Below are 27,863 nucleotides of genomic sequence, written 5' to 3' on the forward strand. Positions count from 1 at the left end.
ACGACAGTTTTAAGTGATCATCATCACTTGAGAGCACCCTTGCCAATCCACTGCTGGCGGAGAGTCTCCCCGTGCCGCATCTGTCGACTTCGTGGTTTGTGTGACCCAACCTGACGGGAGGAGACACGGGTAGTCGTGGCCGAGCGGTTAAGGCGATGGACTAGAAATCCATTGGGGTCTCCCCGCGCAGGTTCGAATCCTGCCGACTACGTGCTTTATTAACCTTTTACAACGTCCACTTTGTTTTTTATTGACGTATACATATTCCTCAAGCACGTGTGCGTACGTGTGTGTGGCAGTCTGCTCAAGGGCCATTGCTCGAAACGTCGCCTGATATATCGATGTGTTTTTTCTTCTTCTTAGGTAGCGTAATTATTGACGAAGGCAGTATGCTGGGGTAACTTTTCCAAACGTTTGCATCGAACTAGGAACGCATTAGTTAGCCGAGAGATCGATTGCCTATCGATATCTGGCAGTTCGCCAGCATTGCTTCAAGCCAGCCTGGCTGATGAGACACTGCAATGTCGAAACCGGCTCATAGTTGTGTTCGCTTTATTTTTTTGTATTATTGAAGCAGGACTGACGGAGTCTCAGCCCCGCACAGCTCCAGCTTGCCATTAAACCCCGGGTGGTTTGCCAATGCCGAGCACTTGGCCCTAGACCCGAACTCTTCGCTCACCCCAAGCCTTAAACAGAGTTTTCCCGGTTCTGCGTGCGACGATCGGCAAGAAAGAACTCGCAAAAACGGGCGCATCGCGGCTGATTTTGGCCACAGGCACCGGTACCAAGCGGGTCACAAGTTAGAGATTGTGCAAGTCAGTGGGGGGGGGGAAGCAACGACAAAGTGACGGGGTTAGAGAGGACAGAGAGCCCGAAGCCTAGCGAGGTCTCGGCTCATTGGAGCTAATCACCGGTGCAGCGATTTAATCAAGTCAAGAAGCCCGACTCAGCAATTCGCTAGACGTTAAAAAATAAATACACATTAATTAGTTGTATTTTTGCTGTTATTGTTATTAACGTGCATAACGTGAATCGCCGTCACTCACATAATGCATGCAAGTGACCAGCGTGGTGAAGTATGGTCAAACAACCCCCCATGACCGACATGGCGAGACGGGAGTGCTTCATCCGGCAGTCGATAGATCATGGCTCTCCAAGATGATGATGTTAAAGGGTCTGATGATGATTGCGGGTTGATGTTGGACATTGGCTGATGATGGTGGTCAAGAGATAGCAATGAGAATTAGAGGGGTTTTTTTTCTCTGCTATTGAAAGAAAAAAACAAAAATATTTCGAGAGTCTGTGGACTGATACGGGAGTTTAACTCCTCCGTTATTTGTCCCGCTGTGTTCTTCAATAAATTAAGAAATTATTTACTGACCGCATGGTTCAAACAATGTTGTGGTATTAATTTGTAGTCCTTCCCCTGCACCGCTGATCAGCACGGTTGGCTACGTACGGTGCGAAAGAAGTTCAACATACATACAGAAAGGAGTTTGAAACTATGTCGCTGCTGATTAAAGAAAACAACAACAACGCGAGCTCAGAGAGACCATTGATGGTGATGCCTGGTTTTAGAGACACCAGTTCCTGTGAGAGGGACACCCAAGAGAGACACCAGAATATTGAACAGGGCTCACAGAGACACCAGTTCTTGTGAGATGGACACCCAATAGAGACACCAGAAGATTGAGCAGGGCCCACAGAGACACCAGGTCCTGGGAGAGAGACACCAGAAGATTGAGCAGGGCCCACAGAGACACCAGGGCCGAGGAGAGGGACACCCATGAGAGACACAGAGACACCAGGTCCTGGGAGAGAGACCCCAGAAGATTGAGACACGTGGCTCACGCAATGCGCTTTATTCCTATGACTCGTGGGAGCTGATGAGTCAGGAAACATCACAGCACTCTTTGTACTTTGCTCCCCATCTCCCCCCCCCCTTCTAACTCCCCTCTCTCCCCTCCATCTGAGCCCTCTCTCCCGATGTAATGAAGACCATTATTGCATGCTTTGTGTGCGCGAGCCACCACGGTGCACATGCTGGTGGGGCCGAAGTGCAGTTAGCGATCACCTATTGTCGTGTGGTGGCCGGTAGCACAAACGCCCGGCCGCCTTTGTATCTCCTCTGCTGATGACCATGACACGTGCCGCCGCAGGGACACTCGTTTCAATTGCTTTCTTACGCGGAACACGCGCGTCAACGGGTGTAATACGAATCGGTTAATCAACTCATGTATAAAGTCGGCTGTACAAAAATCGATTTGTGTTTTACTGAAGGTTGTCTTGTCGTAGGTTTGCGTCTACGGTTACTGCGGCCGCGATGTTCATCGCCATGTAAAACAAATCAATTATTACTCCTTGGTTCTTTCGGTAAAGTCACGTAGGTATAAAATTAAATAAATTAAATCACGACGTTTCGTGATTTAATTTAATTTTGCTGGGAAGGTTCCACCTGAAGACGGAAGCTTGTGTTGCCTCCGAAACGTCGTGATTTAATTTATTTCAATTTTTTCTAACGTGACTCTACCGAAAGAACCAAACAGTATGGATTCCTGCAGTCACGAAAGCTTCAAATCCCAAAATCTATTCTTGAATGCAATTTCTACTTGAATACGGATGACTAATGGGAATCGATAGGAGTGGGAGTGCGTCGTGAACAATAATCGATTACAGCCCTCGATACATGCATCGAACCCGTCTGTGTCAGATTGGATGTTTTTCGATGTTATATAATGGGCTTCACGTGACCCGTGCGGCCACTAGGAGTCGCTACTATCACTACAAAGTCGATGTTATTTTTATCGAATCGTGAGGTCTAGTTATCTACAATCATTGGTACAATGAGTCGTGATTCTCTTCCAATACACACATCGATATCATCTTTACTTAGTTACCCAGGAGAGCCACACTGAGAGTCATAGGAATCGTTTTGCTGCTGATACATTGGCTTTTTATGTTTAAAGATGTTTTCAGCCAATTAATGATGATGTTGCGTTTATTATTATTGTTAAACACGTGGGGAGGAAACCGGAGCGACGGGAGAAATCCCCACGCCTTGCGCGACGGTGCAACGCTCCATCCCCGTACAGATGGAAACAGATGGTGATCAGTGCACTTGCTGTACCGCCTTCTCCTGGCGAGCCAGGGGTATGACGCCCACGGGAAGGGAGCTTCACAACATCTGTGTGGTGATCCACCTACCCCCGCTGCTTCCTCCACTGTCGGATTACGCCCAGCCACGTGCATGGCCAACACCGCCACCCGGCTAAAATCAATTCCTGCTGTACATTAATATCTAACTTTAACAACGTTAAAATAAATAAATGAATCACACATACATTATATAACGTGCTTATGAAACACATTCATGTTACACGTATTTTGCAATATTAAAAATGATTTTAAAAATAATGCGTAGTCGGCAGGATTCGAACCTGCGCGGGGAGACCCCAATGGATTTCTAGTCCATCGCCTTAACCGCTCGGCCACGACTACCGAGTGAGGGCTCCCTCTACTCATTCACGATCTGTTCCTGAAAGTCGGTGGACCACCCACGGATTCCGTTTCTTTGTTAATCAAAATTGATCAACATTATTTCCAACACAACATAATTATTATTGTATGATAGTAATAATATTAAATTTATACCAAAAACTCTCTTGTCTATCTCCACATATAACACATAAACTAAAGCATCAATCTTAATTTGAAGCTTTCGTGACTGCAGGAATCCATACTCTTTTGTTCTTTCGGTAAAGTCACGTAGGTAAAAAAAATTAAATAAAAAATAATATATCACCACGTTTCGGTCGCAACACAAGCAGTCGTCCTCAGGCGGAAAAAAAACCAGCAGTGGAACTGCTGAACCATTCATTTTATTCATTTCTACCTACGTGACTTTACCGAAAGAACCAAAGAGCACATACTAAAGTATATTCGCCCGAGTGGCTTTCAATACCAATGTGCAAGCGCGTATTATTTTTCTGAAAATTATCGACCTTCTTAGGTCTCATCAGTCGTTTTGTTTGTTTTTTAAACAAATGTTGCTGGATGATAAGACGTTATTGGCAAGAGCACCCACATATTAGTTAACGGAAATACATTCAACGCAAAAATATATATTTTTTAAATTGGTGGCTGAATCCCGGAGAACGGTTTCAGGAGTAGCCAAGTGGTGAACAATCGGACGCACTGCCGGCGAATTATCGAAGTGACGTTACGGCGTGACCCATGGTTTCAGATAAAGACTCGCGTGGAGATTCACAAAGACTTACATAGAGACCCATCGCCTTAACATGAAATTAAACTCAAAGTGCCTTTGTTATCTTACCGGGTAAAGGCCCGCTGAGCTATATAAGCGACCTGGCCACGTGTGATAGCTCAACGAAGTGGCTTATCGCGTGGAAATTCATAGCAGCCGAATAACTCTAAACGCGTCGTGTTCATTCTAAATGTCGAGGAGGAAAACCGGAGGACCCGGAGAAAAACTCACGCAGGCCATGGGGAGAGAAATAACACGCAAACTTGAAATACAGCAGGCGTCAGGGTCTGGATCGGACCCACGACCTCCTGTACACCAGGCGAGGTAGTTAACATCTCCGAGTTATCGCGGCGCCCCATGAAGAGTGGGCCACGTGCGTGTTTACGAAGACGCGGCTCCAGGAGCAGTAGCCACGTGGTGGACATCTTAAACGCCGCCAAACGAGACTGGTGACCAATTCGTAATTGGTGGACGATTATTAATTGTCAATCAGTGCAGGGCAGTGGCTCTCGACGTTTCTGGACCCGGGGATCGGTGAACCCGAAAACAGATCGATATTCGCGGACCGCCACGCACTAAAATTTTTTTTTTTACAAAATTCAAGCGACTCTCACCAATGCCAACAATCAGCAGTTCAGCCAGTTAGCCCGAAGCGGTGCTGACGAGTCGCACACACGGCGGGTATAGATCGTTGTTGCAATGGGCAGTAGTTGTGCAATGAGCAATTCCGCGGACCACTCCCCCCATGGCCTTGCGGGCAACTCGACGTCCTGCGAACGCCAGGCTGGTATCCACTGGTCTAGCAGACAGCAGCCGCGTCCGATTGTCACGACCAGACATCTCAACACATTCGTCAACAACACCGTGTATGACCTTTAAAGGTAAAAATATATATATACGATAGGCGACGTTTCGGGCAATGACCCTTATTCATAGAACATCGAAAGGGCAGAGGGACAACGTGAGAGTTGGAGCCTGCACTGTTGCACCACGTACCGCCAATTGCCGACTCTCCGATCGAACGGTGGTGGACGGATGATACGGATATATCGATTACAGTAAAACACGGGAAATGCTGTAAAGGCGTAAGGAGGACCAGGAGAAAGCCGCACGACACGTGCGAGGGCATAACGGGGCCCTATCTCGACGTTCTCGCGAGCCCGCTTTCTGTACTGCCATCTCCTGGCCTCGCAGCCTCGCGGACATTGGGAGTTCCAAAGATCGCGTCCGTGGGAGTTATAACAATCTCCGTGTGGTCCAAAACAACCCTTGAGCCCCCCAAGCCGCTGGGCGTGCGGTGACACGGCGCCCCACGCGAATGCGTGCCCATTGAACGTAAATCAGAATGAGAATTAATAGTGGAGGAATCCCATGAGCGACGAAACTCTTTTTGTTTTATCACAAATATCCCGTAAAAAACGCGTAGGATTGATCACCCTGTCGCTGGCCGCCTTTGGGGAGGGTGTATAGTGTGAAAGGCCGAAACACCCTAGGAACCAAAGGTTCACTGCTGACGATGCGCTCCCCAAATTTCACCAGGCTCACTGTTCATGAACTCTTGGAAGTGCTTGCACAAAGGATAGTAGCATCTCATCCTGTGTTCTTGGAATCTATCACAAATGTCCGGTAAAAAAGCCAAATTAGTGGTGGTGCGGTGGCGCTTTCGTTCACAAATGAACCACGAGCACCTCGCGTATCTCGCCAAGGAGCACAAACCACCGCCATGTGAACTCCGGTCATCCTCGAAGCAGCGGCTGTTGGCGAACCGTCGAACAAAGACGGCCACACAACACGCTGCGCTATCAACCTGGAAAAAATTCGAGTTCGATTGGCGGCACGTGATACCTAAAGTGATCTCGGTGCTCCTCTCATCAAGGCTCAAACGCTTCACTAAACCCGCACTGATCGACGTGGTGAAGTATTGTGGCCAAATCATCACTACGACTGGCTAGGCCTGGGGGGGGGAGGCCATCATCCAGCAGTGGATTGACAAATGGGCTGACCAAATAGTACTGTCGCGACTGACGGATGTGTGATTCTAATTGTGTTTCAGGAGGGCTAAACATCGCAACATTTGGTACAAATGCTCTATTGCAAAACCTACACCGTGCCCTTGATTAATTGTCGAAGAACACGCGCTTGCGTTTGCATTCCCGATCGGGACTCTTCCGCGCAGTTGACTCATAGAGGAGAGGCGACGCACCGAGTTCTGGATACCAAGGACAAAAGTCTGAAATATTCGGCTGTTACGAGTTTATGTTGTGTACGTGTGAATGTATATTTACTGTGCGGGGAGAAGTGGCGCTTTGGTCAGCACGCTGCGCTATGAACCCGGCCACCCCGAGTTCAATTCCCATTCACGGACAACACCAGTGGCGAATATCTGAACGGGTCCTGGACCTGCCCTAGGTCGGCCGACTCAGCCTTAAATGAGTACCCGGTGCGGTGTGTAAACATCGCCACTGGGGGAGATAAAGGCGGCCGGGCGTGGTGTTGGCCACTCACCATCTCGCGTGTTCTGCCGTGCTTAATAGGTGCCCGCTAACACGAGCCAGACAACACAGCACTCACCCTGAAAGTGTTCGTGCGTATATGTCGTGTCGACGATGAGTGAATGTACTGTATATGTGACTGACACAGCCGCCTTTGTCTCCCTACATATATGTGACTGCGTATTTGTGAGCGCGTGCGTGTGTGTCTGTGTCCGCGAGAGACAAAACACAGACACGGAGACACACAGACAGACACACAAGCAGAGAGACGCGTGTCTGTGTTTCGTCTCTCTCTCAAATTTAGTTCTACCTGATGACGATTGCTTGTGTTGCAATCGAAACGTCGTCGTATTCTATTCTTTAATTTATTTTTCTTTCTACGTGACTTCACCAAAAGAACCGAAGAGTAACACTGTGAAGGTTTTCTGGTGGGTTAGACCGCGTCAATATTAACGTGTCGTTTAACCACCACCACCACCACCACCACCACCACCACCACCACCACCACCACCACCACCACACGACGCATTACGCCATACGAAGTTTGTTTGGGTGGCTGCTTGCGTTGTGGCCGAAACGTCGTGAGAATTATTTTATTATGTTTTATTTTTATTATTTTATTACTTCCCTTCTACGTGACTTTACCGAAAGAACCAAGAAGATGAAGGTTGAAACGTGGTCAAACAACGCACCGATGTCTGACGCGGCGCGGGAAGGACGGCTTTCGTACAGCGGTGGATTTGGGGGAAAAAAAGTTAAGTGTTGTTGGAAACGAATATGAACGTTCAATGCAAGAAGACGCGCAGCTGCCAATTGAATGGGGCTACGACATTAAAACCACACACAGCGATGATTTCGATAGAATGTAAACACACGCATTCGTATATTCTACTGGGAAGACCCTCCGTACAGCGCTTACAATCCCCACGTGCACGCGGATCATTAAATAAACCTTGTACTTAACATAGACGTCAAATTTAAACACTTGCGTGTGTGTAAAGTTATCATCGTCAGCAGCGGCGGCGGCAACAGCAGCAGCAGCCATGGCCTGTCTACTGCTGGATGAAGGCCTAACTATGCCGCCGCCCATAACTCATCATCATCAGCATCAGCCATGGGCTACCCACTGATGAATGAAGACCTCCCCAAACCTTCTGCCACCTCTCTCGATCCTGCGAGCTTGATGGCATCGCTTCATCTCCCTCGACGGTTGCGCAACGCGCACCTAGCGGGCGCGTTCCGTTCCTTGGTTGCCGTTCCGTGCGCGATTTAAGTCTCGGACCGTCTGTTCGACTGCCCGCCCCTACTCCACTCTCTCTTGCTCTGTCTGGTCCCTTAGATCCTCCACCCGCTCGCTTTTTTACTGCAACGGTTTGAATGTTGCCTTCGATTAGCGGCGTGCGCTCTCCAAATCCACGCGTTCGTCTTTCGGCATCGCGATATGCGCACAGTTACGTGCGTCTGTGTGCGTCTTTATATTAATTTGGAAAGGTTTTTTTTAACCCTTTTTTGGGCAACAAAACTGAAACTTTTTTTACGAGGAATCATGTCTGCATTAACCACAATACTTGTGGTCAGAATGCAAACAAAAAAACACACTAATAATATATGCGTTGTCAGAGTGTGTTTCAGTTTTGTTGCTAGAAAAAAGGGGAAAAACCTATTCTTATATTTTGGTACTGGCAAAGGGGGTCTCATGGTGAAGATGGAAAGGTCGTTTTCACGACTGTTGTCTGACTAAACACGCAGACTCGACCGCTGTGTATATATGTGCCGAATTCGAAGTGTCTAGCTCTTGTAAGAACATAGTTAGAATTGATATCACGATGAATCGATAATTGTTTACGTACGTGTAAGATTACGCGTACACGTTTAAATACGATCTATTTATAGATACCCCACGAACATAACAGGCAGATATTATAGGGGGACATTATTTCCTCTTCAAAGCATCTACACCTAACCCACCACGATTACTATATATATAAAATCGTTCACTCTCTCCCATGTAAATAATGAATCCATCGCTTCCAAAAAATACTTTTCAAACGGGTGTTGAGAAGAGAGTAAGTGGGGGGGGTGGGGCTCATAAAAAATCAGTGGTGTATCTATAAATAGATCGCCCGCTATGCACGCGTACACATTATGTAGATATATTACACACATTGCTATGGGCAGCGCACACCGCATTCAAACTAAAGACGGGCACGTTTCGCGCCGTGTATAATCGTGCACGATCCTGTTTTGAGCGCGTGCGTTCATTATCGTCAGCCGTGATCTATCCACTGCTGGCTGATGGCCTCTCCGCCACACGGTGCCGCGGTCATTTCAGGGCCCACGATGCCACGTGATCTCCATCTCTCTCGCTGCACGCTGGGCCTCTGCTGCGTTTCACTCGACGTTGGAACTTTTTGCCAAAGTCACTTCATATTGCTCTCGAAGCGATGAGCCAGACTCCTAAAAAATATATAACAATACCTTTATTTGGATATACAGAGAGATTAATGATATAATAAATAAATAAATGAAAACTTGTAAGAAGACGGTGAGATTTTATGTAATACTATATTGGAACAAAAAAGTTTTGCTGACTGGCTGGCTGGGCTGGAAGGACGTCGCGTCCACAGAAAGGGACGGATGGATACATCGACAAGACGTGAAGTCAAGGCAATAACAATTCAGAAGAGGAGCCTGGCAAGGAGGAGAAGGCGTCACGCTCACCAAAGGCAATTGCCAAAGCGACGTTGGAAGATAATTTCCGAAAATTTTATTTGGGTAGGGGGGGATAAAGCGATGAAGATTAATCAAGATACAATTTTACACGGCCATCTGAGCTGGTCTGATGACCTCGTCGTTAATTGCACGCCCAACTAGAAACGAACTGCGGGCAAATTACTGGAGAGAAAATAACGGAATAAAGGATGCCCTGCATTGTTGTGCTCAAGATAAATGACGGAAAAACACTCGAGTTTAACAACTTTACGGAACAAAGAAATATTTGATGGGATGAACAGAACTCGAGTTGAACAGCTTCACTGAACAAAGGAAGATATTGATGGGAGGAGCATGACTGAAAAACACAACGTAACATATACAGTATTTGCACGTGGCAAATATTGACTATTTTTAAGACAATTTTTTTTTTTACCAGGTCAAGCCCACTGAGCTGAAGCGACCTCGCCACAAATAACAGCCCAATGATATGGCTTCTCCCGGATGACCCGGAGAAAAATCCACGCGACCACCGGGACAGAGACACGCAAACTCCAAATGTACAGCAGGCGTCAGGCTCGGGATTGAACCCACGACATCCTGTATACCAGGCGAGAGAGTTAACATCACACCACCGTGGCCCCCCTGGACTAGCAGGACGCAGCCCAGAATCAAAATAGCGTGAAACGCATTTGCAGTCTTGTTTTATAGCCAGTATATATAAATGTATACTGTACATATATATTACGGACAAGGTGAGTGGACCCGTCTAACATCAGTGGCGAATGATATCTAAATTATAGTTCTGGGACACTCGATCTTTCTTACCCCCTCAACAACCCGTACTGACCAGCCTGGTGAAGTATGGTCAAACAACCCCCGCGACCGACACGGTATAAGGAGCATGTAAATTATTCTTATATTGATGTTCAGTATTACTCAAGTAACATTACACCGCCCGCCCTCCCCCCTTGAAGGAGATATGTATAGTATGTGATGTGTACACTGACTTCAGACAAAGTTCCCCCTTATAGCCTGAACAAACTGTTGGGGCAAGTGCTGTTAGCGAATAGCACCTATGAAGGCCGGCACAGCATACGATGGGGTGGGTGGCCAGAACCACACACGATATTTAAGGCCGAATCGATCGTGGGGAGGCCCAGGACCGGTTTAAAAATTCGCCACTGTTATTGGTCGTGAGTGAGAATTGAACTCAGGTCGCCGGGTTTGTAGTGCAGTGGGCTAAACACGACACTGCCGCACCCCATATCGATAAAAGCACACAACCAAATCAAGCACACGGCGTCTCGGCAATTACACAGCTCATACATAAATATATATATACAATATACACAATATATTGTGTATAAATCAGCCTCAAATAAGTATCTGGTGCGGTGTATAAACATTGCCACTTGGGAGACAAAGGCGGTCGGGTGTGAGACTAGCCACCCACCCCCTCGTGTATCGTGCCAGCCTTGATAGGTCCTCGCTAACAGCCCCAAAAATATTGCGTAGTCGGCAGGATTCGAACCTGCGCGGGGAGACCCCAATGGATTTCTAGTCCATCGCCTTAACCGCTCGGCCACGACTACCTGCTGTGACAATGAGGATGATGATGTGATAGTGATGGATATTCATTGTTATGATTACTGATCGGTGTGTTAACGATCTGATAAGTATGATTTATCGTGGTGATGATGATAGTGTTATGAATGGCCGTTGAGTTTCCTAACTTAATATCGATGTTTGATGGATTAACGATGACAAGTTTGATGTGAGCTTTATTGGTGGTGATGATGATTACTGTTGCTGTATCATTTATTTGACAAACAGATGAAAAAGTTCCGTTGAGACACAATATTAATAATAATAATTTAAACTTGTGACACTACGCCGCCACCCAAGTCCGCTCTCGTGTAGAGAGGATGGAGAGAGGGTGGAGAGAGGGTGGAGAGAGGATGAAGAAAGGATGGAGAGAGGGTGGAGAGAAGAAGAAGCAGCCACGCAACAGCGCGGAGCTGGCGACACACGACCAACGATTGCTTCTTTAGCGAGGGCGACCTGAGTTGTGATGACGAGCTGAATGCAATAACGCTCGGTTGATGAGTGAGTTGCAATGACGACGATGCTGCTGATGATGATGATGTAAGATCATGATGCTGATGATGGACGATGATGATGATGATACCGCTCCTGATGATGTATGGTGATGATGTTGCTGATGATGATGTATGATAATGATGCTGATGATGAATTTGATGATCCGATATGCTGTTAAGGGTTCCAGTCATGTGGTGCACTGCCTAACACATTTCTGTCGGCTAATAGAGTGATGGCATGAATTGATACAATGTGCAATAATATGTACTGTAAACACGTACGCTACTTTTACAATTTGATTTTTTAATCGCTCCTGTCACCTTGCTCTCCAGCTCACGGTGGAACTCTGCATGTATCAGAGCGACTCACAACCTCCTTCTCCTCTTCTCTACACCGAGGATTGGTGCCAGGGTCACTGCCGGATCTCGTTACTCCGTGGCGGCTCCCTCCGTCTGGAACGCGGCCATCATCATCATCGTCCCGATGCTGCTGCTGTACATTCACAGCAGCAGCAGCGTTGAATCTACATCGAATTTTAACCAAATGTTCAACCACGTCTGTTAATAACACTGTGACCTTGAAAGGAAATATATCAGAATTTGTATTTGTCCTGGAATAATCCGATAAGCTATGAAGCTCTTTTGCACGGATGTCCAGGGGGGGCGGTTCAGTAAGCTCTAACAACAAACAGTGCAAAAACAACGGCAGGGGTGTAAAAGTATAAAAACTAAATGTTTGCAAGTAGTTAAAAAGAAATAAGTAAAACATAATTGCAAGTAGTTAAAAATAAATAAGTAAAAAGTTAATTAAATGTTTAAGTACATTACTTCCTGGCGATTTTTCAACACTAAATGCAAGCTTGGGTAAGGTAGCAAAACAACAACAACAACGGTCCCGACCAAACCAAGACAACACACAGGCAACGTTTCGGGCAATGGCCCTTCTTCATAGCACCTTGACGAATGTGTTGAGTCGTTCCGTGTGTGTGTGTGAAATTATTTGTTCTACTTTTAAGAGACACCTATAGAGGCCTCCATCTCCATCGGCTGGCTTTCGAGTGCTACTGACCGCGAACCTCAGAGTCGCGGTCATCTGTGGTATACTGAACATCTGTGAAAAAGAGCCTTCTAGCCTATCGGATTCCTCCAGGATAAATAAAGATGATCATTCTGATTCATCCGTGAAAGGGTATTGTTACACATTGCATTGTTATTGTTATTTGTCTGTGTGCTAACGACGATATGATCATAGTTAATAAGGTCACTGATACCGGTGAATGTTATAATGATGATCATCAGAAGCAGCAGCATCATCAAAATCAATAGCAATCATCACCATCGTTCTGATAATCTTCATCTCTACTCCGTGGTCAAAAAAATGAGCACCGGTTTGTGAGGTTGCATCGTTCAGTGGCAGTGATGTCGCTGTGATAATTAATATGGATATCCTGGGCCCCGCCATGGAAACGAAGAGTTTCCACCACTGACTCTGCGCTTGTAAATATTGCAGCAGCGGTAGCAGCCAGCAGCCTCGTGTCTCTTTGTTCATGGAATAAAAAATAGACAAAGCTGCTCGATTGTAAACAACCATCACAATTTACAGCCTATAGTGACTCCACTGCTGGATGAAGGCCTCCCCACGCCGAGCTGTCGATCGTGGGGGTTATTTGACCATACTTCACCACGCTGGTCAGTGCAAGTTAGCGGAGGGGATGACCCAGCACCGGTCCAGACATCACTCACCGCTGATGTTAGCCGTGGTCGGGAATTGAACGCAAAGTTGTCATGTCCGTGGCATATTGCGCGTATGACTGTACGTATACCATGTGAATGTATTTACTGTGGAGGTGTAGTGGTGAGCATACTGCGCCACCAACCTGGACATCCGAGTTCAATTCCCAGGACCGATATCGCTTGTCGGTCGCGTTAGCCGTGGCCGGGAATAGAACCCTGCAAGCAAGGGATGTTCATAGCGGGGAGTGTGCTAACCGCTGCGCCACCGCTCTCACACTCCGTCGTTAATAAACTAATGCTTAATGAGGATAACGGAATTGCATTGTTCCCACAAGGCCTCCTCTGTATTGTAACTTATTAATGCTGAGTCGGGTATTTAATAAGAGCGGCGAGCTTTCACCGACGATGGTAGCTTGGGTACTCATAGCAGTCGTGGGACACGGCGATCCATTTATGGATACCCCACTGAATTCTCATGGGCTTCTTACTTTCTTCCGAAAAGGTTACTCTTGAATATTGTAGCGAAGGCGATGGGACCGTATCTTACAGAGGAGAGACGTTACCAGACTGCATACGTTGAATTGAGATTGGTGGGCGACACGTGTAGAGGCTTTGAAGAGAATACGTTGAATTGTATTAAGTGGAGTATCTATAAATGGGTCACATTTTACAATACTCGCTAACGATCGCGATTAATGTAAATATTCTTATGATGTCCTAGAAGGGCTAGAAAGATTAATTTGGCACAAATTTAGCGATTACAAATATATTAAAAAAAAATTGCATTGGTTCTAGATTAAAATATATGATTGTTTAGTTATATATTTTGTTAGATATATACTTACGAAAGCTTGAAATTCGGATTCATTGAATGCTTACGAATCTAAATGCTCGTCTAAATGCTGTACGACATCAGGTTTTAAGTTCTTAAATTCGCAAATGTGAGTTTGTTTTAATTGAATTAACCCCCCCAACCCCAACATTTATAAAAACACATTTTTGAGATGCCTCTTTTTATCGTTTAGATCTACAAAGAGTGTGTGTATGTGTATCCGGATTGGATCTGAACAAAACATATGATATCACATGTTAACATCGGAAAATCAGCATTTGAGATTTTACACCCACTTCAAAATTCACCGAATCAATTTTGCGTGCGAGACTTTTTTGGGGTCTTAATCCCTACGCATTAAAAGTTTGCGTTATGTGATTTTGAAGGGAGACGAATGCAAATATCACTCGTAACTTCTGCTAACTCTTGGGGTGGTTCTATGATGAGTGTGACGCTAAAGTCAATAAAAAGCAAACGAAGCCCGCTGCCGGCCCATGGGAATGATGTGAATGTGCGGGGCTGTGTTCTCACCTGCGCGGAGCTGGAACCTTGACACGCGATCCCGCGAGAGATGGAAGCGCGATAGCTGATTCTCTTGTCCTTGGAACCTTGAGATTGGTTCGGCAGAGAGCTGGAACCTCCACAGGAAAGTCTGTACAGTTCTGCGACTTCCAGGAGCGATTCTGCAGAGCACGGAACCATGAGATCCGAGATCCGATTTTTTTACAATTGCAGATCCTGTCGGAACGGAGATCTACGGCTGCAGGACCTAAGTGATGGACGGGATCTGGGTTGGGAGATATCCCCACAGAGATTGCACGGTCTTCCTCCGACAGGTCCACGCGATCAGCCCTTTCAATGCCATTCAGGACCCGATAAGATGAAGAGTCTCCCCGATCACTCACAAGGGACCTGGGGTTCCAGGTTCTACTCTTCGGCTCGTCTCCTCCTCCACGTCTTGCTCGCGGCCGTCCAGGCTTGGTCGTCTCGTGTCCCGCTCGCGAGTGTCGGGGGCTCTTTAACAAACAAGTTCGTGACGGCGGAGGGGGTGCGCGCCGCGCGCGTGCGTGAGAGTGGTGGGTGGGTGGGCGTGTGGTGGGTGGGTGGTGGCGTGTGGCTCTGTGTGGGTGCACGAATGTTTGTGTGGTGCTTGCTGGTTGTGTGTGTTTGTGTGGGGGGGGGTGCATGGTGGGCAGTTATTAGCGCGGTTAGCGCGCTCTGCTACGAACCCGGCGACCCGAGTTCATTTCCCGCTCACGGCCACCAACGCCAGTGACGATTATTTGAACCGGTTCCTGGACCCTCCCCTAGGTCGACTCAGCCTCAAATGAGTTCCTGCTGTGGTGCGTGAAAACATCGCTACTTGGGAGACAAAGGCGGCCGGGCGTGGTGCTGGCCCACCCACCCCCTCGTGTACCGTTCAGACCTTTATAGGTGCTCGCTAACAGCACTTGCCCCAACAGTCTGTTTGAGACTATACGGGAGATGTTCGTCTTTGTGCCGTGTATGTGTGTGTTTAGAGTATTTGTATATCGACAGCTGTGGCTCAGTGCGCTACGTTCGATACAGCCAACATCAGTGGCGAAGTGGCATGAGAACTTCTCTCGTTGGGAATCATAATCACCGCCAGTCATGGTCAATCCACTGCTGTATGAAAGCCTCCCCCAGCCCAGCGTCATCTCCGCACGCGAGTTGATTTCATCGCTCCATCTCCCCGGGTGTACGCAACCTCAACCTCTCCGACGCGTTCCGTTCCTTATTTGTTGAACTTCCTTCGCACCGTACCTAGCCAACCGTGCTAATCGGAGGTGCCGTGCAAGGACAACATTATTCTTCACTATCGAGCATCTAGCCATTGGTACAAGCTCAATTACAGCGCTTTCATCAACAGCCAGACTATTGGATCTGAAAACTGGGTAATTGTCTTGTTGTCCGGATTATAAGACGCAAATTCCGCCCATATTGGTTTTAATTCAATCTCGCCAGATGACTCAGCGGTCGAGTGAGCGGCACGACATGAAAAGGTTGCGAGGTTCCAATCCTGGTTGGGAGTTGACTCAGCCAATCATTCCCCCGGGGTCGATAAAACGAGTACCTCTCTGTGTATAATAGACTCGCCCCCGCGATAGGAATGTGGAATTAAATGTTCATTTTACTTTGACCTTTAATTAACCATTTTGAAAAGAAAAGTGAGCGGTGCGTCTTATAATTTGAACAATGCTACCTATACGCGAACTTTATTTTATTTTACCAGCTAAGGCCCACTGAGCTATGTAGCTTTTTTTCAGAAGCGACTTGGCCACAAATGATAGCTCAACGGACTGGCTTATCGTGTGGAAGTTTATAGCAGCCACAAATGCTCTAAACGCACGTTGATTATAAATGTGGAGGGAAAACCCGGAGGACCCGGATAAAAATCCGCGCGACCACAGAGAGAGAGACACGCAAACTACAACTATTCAGACACTGAAGATCTAGTTCATAAACATATTCTGGAATACGGCTGCCCATAGAGGGGGTCTTCTGCCGATTATTAACGCATCCCCCCCCTCCCCGCCAAAGTTACCCGAAAGTTTGAGCGCGTCTTTCGTTCAGAATCGGTCTTACATTTCGGAAATTTTGATAAGTCTTGCTGTCGCTCTATGCGAGCTATAAAATACAAACGCGCGTTCACTCGCGGCTGCTTATCCGAGCTACGAAACATAATCAGTGGGGGACCCGCACCACGTGACCGCGGGGCCTCTAAGTGCACTGCGCATGCGTGAGTCCCCCTCTTTCCCCCCCGGGCGAAATGGCGGACGCAGAGTAAGTGTCTCTCCAGCGTCGCGCGATCCGTGTCAATCCTTACAAACTACGCGTCTATTCATCAAAACAACTTGTCGCAATTCTACAGGATGTTTTCGTTCATCGCCGTGGATAATTATTTGCCGATTAATTTTGACCGTTTGTATTTTTTTGTTGTGATTTGAGGCGCGAGTGAATAGAGTTGCTGCATTGAGTGAGGCCTACACGACAGGAGCCTAGAGGCGAGGCCTGTTCAAGCGTAGGGTCAATGTAATGTAATTGCTTTTATTTGTAATTGATTATTCGGTGGTTAATAATCTCGCGTTGTTGGTATTGTGTTGTGGACTTGAGTTTTGAGCGTTAATAGGTCATAGCGAAAGCCCACCGCTAGCTTGGGCCTCTGTAGCGCAAAGCCTTTTTCTAAACAGGACCGCGTGTCACTTAGCGTGCGGTAAACTGTGGATACTTTGTGTTAACCTCTCTTTCATTTGGCATTAACGTCGAGGTGTGGACTATGTTACATTGCTAAACGTGGGTTGTAGCGGTCGCGCGTTGGCTATAGCGATCTTAAATGTGAAGCCGGCCACTCGAGTTTCCAGACCACGGTTTTAACATCGGCGGTGATTCCTCAACCAGTCTTGGGTCTGGCTCCGCTTGCCGTCAACCTGCATTGACCGGCGTGGTGAAGTATGGTCATTGATCACCCATGGATCAGCAACTGCGGAGGAGGCTTTCGGCGGTGAATTGTAGCCAAGGGGCAGCGTGAACGTGATGTTTTATGTAATGCTCTTGATTAACATTTCCTGTTTTTCATTGGTGTGTAATCGGTTAACTTTATGTTATGTAATGCGTTAACCCGAGAGTAAAGTGTGTTTGGTAATTTTGAGTTGCTCGTTGTAAACGTGTATACAGTACTTAGTGGAATGTGGCTTTGTGCAGAGGGTTGCTGTATTGTGTAAAGTCATAAGTGTAGTGCGTGCAGTCTGCTTAAGGTGTCGAGTGTAATGTGCGGGATTGTAATGTGTAATCTAGGACGGTTTGGCTTGCGTTCATGGTGAGTGATTGTATTAATGTAATGAGTGAGCGGTTCTAACTATAATTTAGTATGCAAATAACTCTTCGATAACGAGACACACGAATTTAACATTTGTTGATAACTGTAAAAAAGGGCTTACGTTATATGGACTCGGAAAAAAACTTTCTCAAATTAAACCGAGTGGCACCACGTTGCGATGAGGAACCGCGGTCCCGTAACGGGTTAGGTGACCAACACGTGACGATGGGAAGGAATCTCGGTGATAATAATAATGATGATGATAAGCTGCTGTGCGGTGCAATGATGACTGAACTTTTTTCCCCATCGGATCGAACGTGGCGAAGCAAACTGCACTAAGCCAGTTACGTCTGATGCGCCGCACAGTTTATATAAATCCGTTATAAATATATACAGCTCTTGTCCACTGCGGGACGAAGGCGGCCTTCCCACGCTGTGTGTGTCGAGGAGGGGGGGGGGGGGAGGCTATTTGATCATACTTCACCGCGATGGTCAGTGTGGGTTGTGGCGAAAGGAGGGAGGGAGAGGCCCAGGACTGGTAGTGTGGCCTGGAATCCATGGCGCTCACAGCTCCATCCAGTTTTGTTAGACCTCATTGCTGAAATATATCTGCTGAGATGATTGGCGTTTGAGAAGCTCGTGGCTAGCACGTGGCAAACGAACCGTTTTAGAAGCGAGTCTGTAGACTGTCCTTTTGCTTGGTAAAGAATCTGGATGTGGCTAATTCATTGCGTGCATTCATCGGGTAATATAATATATCCAGATAAGTCCATATTAGTCTTCAAGTCAGTTGAGGAATTAAACAAATGCCGCTGTATAACAGTTTTTCATATGGGAGGAATCTGGAGTGCCCATTAAAACGTAATATGCATACAGTGGTATAACATCAAATGATCTGCATATAAAGCTTCAAGAATCCACTTTCTGTACTGCCATCTGGCCATCTCGTAGCTGATTGTTAATCATATACTCGTGATTCCCCAGCCTTTACATCCAAAGCTCAAGATCAAACATGTACCAACACACTTAGCCAAGTCCTCGCATCCATCTCGAACGCATCCGTTAAACCTTGACACATCCAACTGTGCGTCTGCTTTCCCCTTTTTGTCTTTTAAGACAGAAGAAAGAGGAGGTGCCGGTGGAGAAGAAGAAGAAAAAGGATGGGAAGAAAGTGCCCCAGGTGCCCGAGTCTCTGCTCAAGAGGAGGAAGGCATTCCAGGCCATGCGCACCATGCGGGCCAAGCAGCGTGTTCGTGATCGCTTGGTACGTTTCGACAACCGCGTGACCGCGCCAGTGTAAGTGGCACCTCCGATTGGCACAGTTGGCTACTTCCGGTGCGAAAGAAGTTCTTCATAACATAGTGGTTCGCGCTATAAACCCATCACACCTGGATTCGGTTTCTGACCCCGGCTAACATTAGTTGGCCTTCCCTAAGCTGATTTGGCCTTTAATACATTTCTGGTACGGTGTGTTGTCTGACCAGGTAGATCAGTAGTGGAGCAAGTGGCTCGCGGCCGGAAGGTTGTGAGTTAAAATCCAGGTTGGGGGTTGACTTAGCCCAGCATTCCTCGAGGGTTGATAATGAGAACTACTTTGTTGGGAAGTTAAGTGGTAGCCCTATGATTAAACTCATCTCTGCCATAGCAATGTTGAATTTCCACCAATGGCTCAGGGCTATAAACAGGAGATGAGTACCAATTAAATTATCAGTCAACTGATCCTTAAATGCGTACCTGATATATGGTGTGTGGACATTGCTAATGTGGAGAATTGTTGCACGTGTACTGCTGACGCGTCTATGATGTAGTTTTATTTTGTAACCAGGCCATATTATTGAGTTGTGGATATGTTGATTCTCTTTCGCCATTGAATGGCGGCCGTGCGGTGCAATGATGACTGAACTTTTTTCCCCATCGGATCGACCGTGGCGATGCAAACTGCACTAAGCCAGTTTTGTCTGACGCGCTGCACAGAGCTTAAGAGAAACCCATATTTTGTAATGAAACTAAATTCCCGTGTGAGTTTATATAAATGTGAGATGGCCTTTAGCAAGGTTTTTAGTGGTATATATGCTATACGTCTAATTAAGACTTTCTAAACATCCCCATCAAATGGGCTGAAGCTAAGTGGGGTTGAGCCTGGATGTTGCGTGGATGAGTGACACCATACAGAAACATGTCATGGGGCTTTCTAGTAGCAGAGGACTGCAGCAGAATCCATTGTTGCACTGCACGCTCCAGCGTCCGCTTTCCTACCTTTATCAACTTGCTATGACTAGCGTGATGAAGTATGATCAAGATAACCCCCACGACCCACACAGCGTGTGGAGGCCACCATCCAGGAGTGGATTGACAAATTAACCTTGACCAAGATAGTCACGTTTAGATGCTGTTTACAGTAAATTGGAAAATTATCGGTCTAAAATAAACTTGCAGTCGAAAATGGTTGTGGTAAACTTGGCCAGAGACAATTGCTCCCCCTGAACTGGGAGTTATGATAAACATCAACATCTTCATCAATCCACTGTTGCCATCTAAGCAATAGCTGATTGCCCATATAACATCACGCTGACCATTGGGGATTGGTGAAATTGGTTGTTGATGTTGTTACAACTACCTTGCTAATGATCTCCTCCCCGCCCACCCGCCGCATGTTTTTTTCTCCCGCGCGTCCTCGCACAGAACCGTCGGGTGACGCGCCATCTGATCTACAAACGCGCCGAGGCGTACGTCAAGGAGTACCACTCGAAGGAGCGCAGTGAGATCCGTCTGGCGAGGATGGCGCGCAAGGCTGGCAACTTCTACGTCCCCGCCGAGCCCAAGCTCGCGTTCGTCATCCGCATTCGCGGGTAACTCTCTCGCTGCTTGTCCCCCCTCGTAACCGTGGTTTTGAAAGCCGCGAATGCTGACGGGGGTAAAACTTTTGTCACGCATGGTCGGACGAAGGACCGTTGTGCCAAAACGTCTTGTGTCCTCTTGCGTAAGCTGCCGTAGCAGCCTAAAAGGGTGAAGTATGGTGAGGATCTCGACTCCGGGCCTGTTAGGAACCCTGATAATACTTGCTGGCGGTGGGCGGGGGGGCTCTGACACGGGTCGGGCACACTTATTTTTTGCCAGAAAAAATGGGGAAAAAACCTGTTATTTAATGACATGGAGTAAAAACAACATGTTTTAATTCATAAATGTATCCCCCCCCCACAATTACTGATTTGCAAAAAAACCTAAGCTGCAATTATGTTGTCAAATTACATTCACAAACTTTAGTGATTTTAATAGTTGAAATGAGGTCAGTTGGCAGAATGGAGATGCCAAGAGACTGAATGGGGTAGTTCCAAAACTTTTGGGCAGCTACATTAAAAGTGTTTGATCCAAGTTGTTTGCTGAATCTGGAAACTATTACTAAACATTCATACACGCGTGCGTCACAGATTTGTAGGGTTGTCCAGTGGTATTTTTGTGGTGAGATGAAATGGGAGTTCTGCCTTGTGCGTGCTTTTATTTGTAAGACCCATAGACTCGCATAGGACCTAGAGACTCAAGTATAGTCCCTTAGACTGATGGACATAGATCCAGGGGTTAATTTCAACCAGGTCTGTCCAGGTTCGGTCGTCCAATAAAAATGTAATCTCTCGTTTCAATGCGGCTTTGAGTTTGAGAAGGCAAATTAGTTTCGAAAGAAAAATGAAATCCAAAAACAGGTTGCTGGATTTGTAGCAGATTGTGCTGACCATTGCACCACTACTCCATTAAAATGTATGCACAATCTCACATTCCACATGGAAAAATAGGTGTGGAATACGGTTATGGAAAGTGTGATTTCTATTTAGATTAGCCTAGCAAGTGTAAATAAAACCTGCAGCGGCTTGTAATGATGACCACAATTTCTTTCCCCATCTGATCGTAAATGCGGAGTAAGAAGCAACTTTTGCCAGTTCTTGTCTGAACTTGCCGCTGTAGAATGTAGCCTGTTACTGACTGTAAGCCACGCCTACGCAGGGCGTGGGTAATTTTTGGCAGCATCGCCTTGTGGAATTATTAGTGATTGCACGCACCCACGTTTCTGGAGGACTGCAAATATCCAGTGATAGCTTTACACGTGTGGGTCTGTGTTTGAAAGGTCGTGTAAACATCCACACAGTTAAATTGTAAGGTGAAGGTGATACAGTAAATGGCACTTGTCTAGATAAGTTTTTGGGCACTTAAGAGTAAAATCTATTTACAACAAGGCGGGTAAAATGCAACGGGGAGTGTATGTAGTGGGCCAGCAGAGGGCAGTGCTGCAAAGGATGTTACTTCCGTACTATCACATTTATGTTGCATGTCTTGGCCAATGTGCTTTGACCAGTGTGGGGAGGTAATGACGTTTATTTACCCATAGAAGAAGCCTCAGGGTCTCATGACTTAATCTCAGAAGTGTTCTGCATCGGGGATGTTTGGCCAAAGTGGGAGAAAACCTACGTATCTAAAGGGGTAGTTAGAACTGAAAACTATCACAGATACTGGACATCTGTGAAATAGAGCTTCCATAGTTCACTGGATTCTTGCAGTCTAAATAAAGATTTTGATTCTGAGAATCAAGAATCCATTGCTGTACTGGCACCTCCAATGAGCACCGTTGGCTACGTACGGTGCGAAATAAGTTCAACATCTGGCCACGGCAGTCTCCTATCAAATCACTAAGCAGGCTTAAACCTGCGTTGCTTATGAGAGTTGATATTGATCTGTCCCATTCTGGGTGATTTGGTGGCTTTGCCTATTCACGTGGCTGTCGCTTGTTTACAGACGAACGGCGGATGAAACGTTAGTTGATTTTTGTGCGCGTGTTTTTCTTTTGCCTTCTTCCCTGTGAAGTATCAACGGGGTGAGCCCCAAGGTGCGCAAGGTCCTGCAGCTCCTGAGGCTGCGGCAGATCTTCAACGGTGTGTTTGTGCGCATCAACAAGGCGTCCATCAACATGCTGCGCATCGCAGAGCCCTACATCGCCTGGGGGTGAGTGGCAACTTTGACCGTTTTCACCCGGGGGGGTGGGGGGGGCCCCCCCTTAGCACTGTGGGTACTTGGCAGATCTGAATGTTTGAGAATATTAACGGTACGAAAAGAAATACCTGCACGTAGTATTGCAATTCATAATTTAGACTTTTCTGAAGCTACTGAAGGCCTCCCCATGCTATCAGGGATTATTTGACCATACTTAATTAAGTACACTGATTAGCGATGTTAGGCGTGGCCAGGAATCGAACTCTGGATCGCTGGGTTTGGAGCTCAAAACTCCAACCAATTGTTGTTCTGCTCCGATTAATAACGACAGTGACAAGTATTTATCCAGGAAAGCCTCATTCTCAAGACTCTTAAATAAGGGCCTTGCTACTTAGAGACGTGTGGCCGATTCATCCTCAAGGCGTGTTATGCGTGTGGTGGGAAACCCGAGTGGCCAATGGGATGTAATCTGCAGGGTCGAGCCTGGGTTGGAGAGTGATGAGCAACTTTCTTTCCCCATCTGATCGACGATGCGGATGACTCCACTTGTTAAGCCAGTGCGACTGACTCTGACCCAGGCCAAGTGCCCTTATAGTTCATGTACAGATCTTTTTTTTTGTCAAAGCCACTGCTGGTTAAGGGCTTCCCCATTTCCGTGTGGCTCATTTGATCATGCTTCACCACACTAGTCGGTACAGAATGGTGACGTGTGGAAAATGTGTGGGTGGGACAATGTATTCTGCAATGATATATTTTGCTGTACTGCCCTCTACTGGCCACCACCTTGTATTATATACTTGAGTACAGTTAAACCTTGGATTGCGAGGATTGCGAGTAACTTGGTCTGCGAGTGTTTTGCAAGATGAGCAAAATTTTTCAATAAATATTCATTTGATAACGAGCGAGGTCTTGCAATACGAGTAGTACGTGTATACGCATTGTCTGCTGAGCCTCACGTAATCACAACTGATATAAGAGTGCTTTGATATACGAGTACATGCACGTTTCCGGAACGAATTATGCTCGCAATCCAAGGTTTTACTGTACAGTCTTTTTTTTCAGCCTAATGACCACCGCTTGCATTGCGAACGAAACATCGTAGTTTTTTGTTCATTTCTTTGAACCTATCTCTCCGTGACTTTACATGAAAGACCCAAAGAATCTGGTGAATTTGTTAGATTTGTTTACCAATTGATTTTTATTTAAATCGCAATCTAAATGTAGCAGATTTGTTTTTATGATTTAATTTTTAATTATTAGTGGCCCATCTGCCTGCATCTATCTGTCCCTGTATAATTAATATTCTTTAAGACTTGAGTTATGAAACATCTTTGTAGCTTTTAGAGCAAAATGTGTTTGCATATTGGGTAATATCTATTTTGGTTGTGGTATTTCTCCCAACTATTGGGCAGACCTTGACATAATTTGGCCAGTTTCCAATAAATATAAGTCCCTCATATCAACACAGTAGCTTGGTTCATATTGAATCATCTTTGAGAATGATTGTGCCACCCCTCATACCCCCCCCCCCACCTCTTGCATAAATGCTTCACACCTAAATCGGAAACCATTAAAATGAGACCTCTTGAGCGTGTTGTATGTGTTTGCGCGTGTCGTGTGTGTGCGTTGCGCGAGCAGCTACCCCAACCTGAAGACGGTGCGGGAACTCGTGTACAAGCGTGGCTTCGGCAAGATCAAGAAGCAGCGCATCCCCCTCACCGACAACTCGCTCATCGAGAAGAACCTCGGTTCGTGCGCCGCAACCAACGACGGATGCGACTGTGTCCCACACGCCAACCGCTGAATGTTCACGGGGGGGGTGGGGGGGAATAACATCGCCTTGTGAGCCCTCGCAATAGGAGTAATGCTACAGCACCAGGTGCACATCACCAGTGGCCGCTGCCATCGGGAATCTGTGCGGTGCCGAGCCTGGGTCGGAGAGTGATGAGCAATTTTCTTTCCCCATCTGATCGACGATGCGGATGACTCCACTTGTTATAAGCCAGTGCGACTGACTCTGACCCAGGCTGCCAGGCACCTTTTCAAAAAGATGCAGCCCACAAACGCGCTAGATAATTTTGAGATACTTACTGGCCTTACTTAGGCCATGCGTCCCAGTAATCTTATAATGGAGGCGTGTCTTTGAAACATTGTGACAGCCCACAAATATGTTTTAAAGGTATTCCTTACCAGATTTATTGGAGCACTTTACAATCTACTTTTGGTTTGTATTTCATCTCGCCACAGATGATCACAATGAATTTGATTTGCCTTTTTAATGTGCACTTAATCCACGGACTTGACATAAGCCTGCTTTTTGGACTTTGATGGTTAGTGGGTTATTGATTTTTTTTAGCACTCCCTGATTATCAGTCGCTGTTAATTTGTGTAGAAGAACACATTTAGTTGTGCTTGATATTGAACTGGGTACATTTTAAAATAATCTTTCCTTCAAAGCGTCTAATAATCTGCTTGTGATTTGGAGATTGTGCACATTAACATAGAGGATTTGTTTATATTGATGTTCTATTCGAGATAAAAAAATATTTGGCATACGTTTCAGTCTGCTTATAAATAATTTACACATTTTTTAATGTACTTTTTTTAAGCCATTCTGCAGTAGTTTGCACACTGCACTCATATTCTGGCTGTTGGGTTTGATTCTCGGCCAATGGCTAACATTAGTGGCTAGGTAATATCTGAACCTGTCCACGGCAAGCCGTGGGCGGTGAGTGGCGGAGGGGGGCGTGGGAGGTGGTGATGGCAGGGGAGGCCTTCATCCAGCAGTGGACTGACAGCTGTATTCATATTCTTAGGTTTTTTCGGTAAAGTCACATAGGTAAAAAATTAAAATTAATAAAAGTAAAATAAAAAATCACGACGTTTCGGAGGCAACACAAGCTTCCGTCTTCAGGTGGAACCGTCACAGCACGCTTGCTGCATCAAGTAAATGAGAGATTCCAAGAGATATACTACCTCGTATATATACTGGTTGAGGGGGGGGGATGGGCCAGGATCGGCCCACTTTTTATTATTGTATATTAAACACATTACGTGCGTGTGCCTTTACAGGGAAGACTGGCATCATATGCATCGAGGACCTCATCCATGAGATCTTCACGGTCGGCAAGAACTTCAAGTTGGCCAACAACTTCCTGTGGCCCTTCAAGCTGTCGTCCCCACGCGGCGGCATGCGCAAGAAGACGACTCACTACGTCGAGGGCGGCGATGCCGGCAACCGCGAGGACCAGATCAACCGCCTCGTGCGACAGATGAACTGAGTGTGAGCAGTGCTGGCTGGCGGCGGCGGTGGTGGTAGCTTTAGTGGTGATTGTGGCAGATTGTGGTGGTGGTAGTGGCAGTGTGGTGATAGATGTTGTGTTGGTGGTGGTGACAATTGTTGTGGCAACTGGTGGTGGTAGCGGTAGTGATGCTGATTGCAATGATAGTAGTAGTGCAATGATACTATGATGTGGTGTTGGCTGTTGCTATTGTGTGATGACAATGGTGGTTGAGGTAACTGGTGGAAGAGTATGTAGTAATGGTGTTGATTGGTGTTGGTGGGAGTAGTGAAAGTGATGCTGCTTGTAGTTTTGCCGCTGGTAGCAATGGTGGTTATGGCAGTAGTTGTGTGGGTTGTGGTGTGATAGGGGATGGTGATGTTCGATAGGATTTGAAAAACTTCTGAGGCATAGATGTTTAGAAATGTACGTTTGCCTGAGCTATTGTCTACTGGGTAAAGCTTAAGGTTCGCGACACATTCATGCCCGACCGTACGAATGTGAAATTTCCACCACTGTCTTTTGAGCTGTAATCGATATCGATAAGCCCTGAAAGCCTTAGACTGCACATTAACAGTTGGCTAATGCACCGCTCGAGTGATCGCCGCACACACACACACACGTCTCTTTCGGAGAGCAGTGGTGCACGTCCTCGGCAGTGGTCCCCTCTTTGCTGCGTGGCTGGCGGATGATGACGTCACTTTTTTCCCCATCTGACCGACAGTGCAGATGTCTTTAAACTTTAAGCCAATAAAGACTGACGCCAGCCACCTTTCCGAGCAAGCGAGCGTTGTTCTGTCATACACATGATGCTATTCAAGTGCCATGTTTGTTATAAGTTGGGTTCTTGACGGGGTGAACAGCTCCGATGGGTTTTACTCCAGGCAGTCAATGATAAAGTTTTTGTAATAAGTTCACTAGAAATACATTGAATTAATGGTGTCGGCATTGGTCAATACCTATTTTTGCATTTGTTTTGGCCAATAGTCATTGCGAAAGAGATGCAATGAATGAAACTCACGTGACATCAAGTTCAACTGAACAGAGAACCAGTAGAAGTGAAACAGAAGACTGCAAACTACATTGTGCAAACAGGCAAAATTGTATTCTTTATGATCACCTAAAACATGCCCCATTCATTGGCTCGTGCAGTGGCGTGGGGTGAATTGTTACCTGTATATGCGCGTGATGAAATGTCACTATTCAGGGTCGCGATTGAATCAATTCCTTTGTGATGCCTGTTGAATTCCGCTCCCATCACTTGGAATATAACATTTGTGTATAATTAGCAAAATACATAAATGGTTTAAGTGCATTTCTCCTCAACGTTGCCCTATGCAATGCATTCATCATTGGTGCAATTTATCAATTGATGAATGTCACAGGCCCCAAGTGAAATTCTGGTTTGCGCCCCGCCCCCTTGTGCGTGTTGCTGATGCTATCCCCTCTTGTCTCTTGCAGCATTACAAGTCGAGACCAACTTCCACCTGTCCTGCCCCAGTCTGCCCAGCTCAAACGGATGCCAATAAACGTTTTAAAAATTCACGCACCTGCTCCTCGTGGGTCATTTTTTACGTGCACCCGGTTTGCCTTTCAGCAATTTTAGATATTCTTAGGCGATAACGGCCATG

At 46.4% G+C, this 27,863-nt stretch overlaps 1 protein-coding gene and 9 non-coding genes across 10 annotated transcripts; 8 read left to right on the top strand and 2 right to left on the bottom strand.

Annotated features, from left to right (window-relative positions):
* Positions 1-129: 129 nt before the first annotated feature.
* Positions 130-211, top strand: TRNAS-AGA (transfer RNA serine (anticodon AGA)). Its single transcript has one exon. It is a non-coding gene; the product is annotated as a tRNA-Ser (tRNA).
* Positions 212-3,416: 3,205 nt separating this feature from the next.
* TRNAS-AGA (transfer RNA serine (anticodon AGA)) lies at positions 3,417-3,498 on the bottom strand. Its single transcript has one exon. It is a non-coding gene; the product is annotated as a tRNA-Ser (tRNA).
* Positions 3,499-10,981: 7,483 nt separating this feature from the next.
* Positions 10,982-11,063, bottom strand: TRNAS-AGA (transfer RNA serine (anticodon AGA)). Its single transcript has one exon. It is a non-coding gene; the product is annotated as a tRNA-Ser (tRNA).
* A 5,792-nt stretch (positions 11,064-16,855) lies between these two features.
* Positions 16,856-27,777, top strand: RPL7 (ribosomal protein L7). Its single transcript, XM_078873853.1, has 7 exons — positions 16,856-16,941; positions 19,091-19,238; positions 20,657-20,823; positions 22,826-22,963; positions 24,590-24,699; positions 26,024-26,234; positions 27,694-27,777. The coding sequence occupies exons 1-6, from the start codon at positions 16,928-16,930 to the stop codon at positions 26,230-26,232; spliced, it is 786 nt and encodes a 261-aa protein (XP_078729979.1). The 5' UTR covers positions 16,856-16,927; the 3' UTR covers positions 26,233-26,234; positions 27,694-27,777.
* On the top strand, positions 18,248-18,337 carry LOC144947243 (small nucleolar SNORD12/SNORD106). The gene has a single exon (XR_013640017.1). It is a non-coding gene; the product is annotated as a small nucleolar SNORD12/SNORD106 (small nucleolar RNA).
* Positions 19,855-19,946, top strand: LOC144947237 (small nucleolar SNORD12/SNORD106). Its single transcript, XR_013640015.1, has one exon. It is a non-coding gene; the product is annotated as a small nucleolar SNORD12/SNORD106 (small nucleolar RNA).
* LOC144947258 (small nucleolar SNORD12/SNORD106) lies at positions 21,833-21,926 on the top strand. Its single transcript, XR_013640022.1, has one exon. It is a non-coding gene; the product is annotated as a small nucleolar SNORD12/SNORD106 (small nucleolar RNA).
* LOC144947252 (small nucleolar SNORD12/SNORD106) lies at positions 23,437-23,527 on the top strand. The gene has a single exon (XR_013640021.1). It is a non-coding gene; the product is annotated as a small nucleolar SNORD12/SNORD106 (small nucleolar RNA).
* Positions 24,883-24,975, top strand: LOC144947246 (small nucleolar SNORD12/SNORD106). The gene has a single exon (XR_013640018.1). It is a non-coding gene; the product is annotated as a small nucleolar SNORD12/SNORD106 (small nucleolar RNA).
* Positions 26,911-27,002, top strand: LOC144947231 (small nucleolar SNORD12/SNORD106). The gene has a single exon (XR_013640011.1). It is a non-coding gene; the product is annotated as a small nucleolar SNORD12/SNORD106 (small nucleolar RNA).
* Positions 27,778-27,863: the final 86 nt, after the last annotated feature.

This window comes from Lampetra fluviatilis, chromosome 2 (assembly GCF_964198595.1).
Source record: "Lampetra fluviatilis chromosome 2, kcLamFluv1.1, whole genome shotgun sequence".
NCBI lineage: Eukaryota > Metazoa > Chordata > Hyperoartia > Petromyzontiformes > Petromyzontidae > Lampetra > Lampetra fluviatilis.

Bases quoted from the DNA above. Each gene is read 5' to 3' on its own strand.
- RPL7 (XM_078873853.1), top strand. The intron at 20,824-22,825 runs GTAACTCTCTCG...TTCCCTGTGAAG, and splicing joins TTCGTCATCCGCATTCGCGG to TATCAACGGGGTGAGCCCCA. The intron at 24,700-26,023 runs GTTCGTGCGCCG...GTGCCTTTACAG, and splicing joins GCTCATCGAGAAGAACCTCG to GGAAGACTGGCATCATATGC.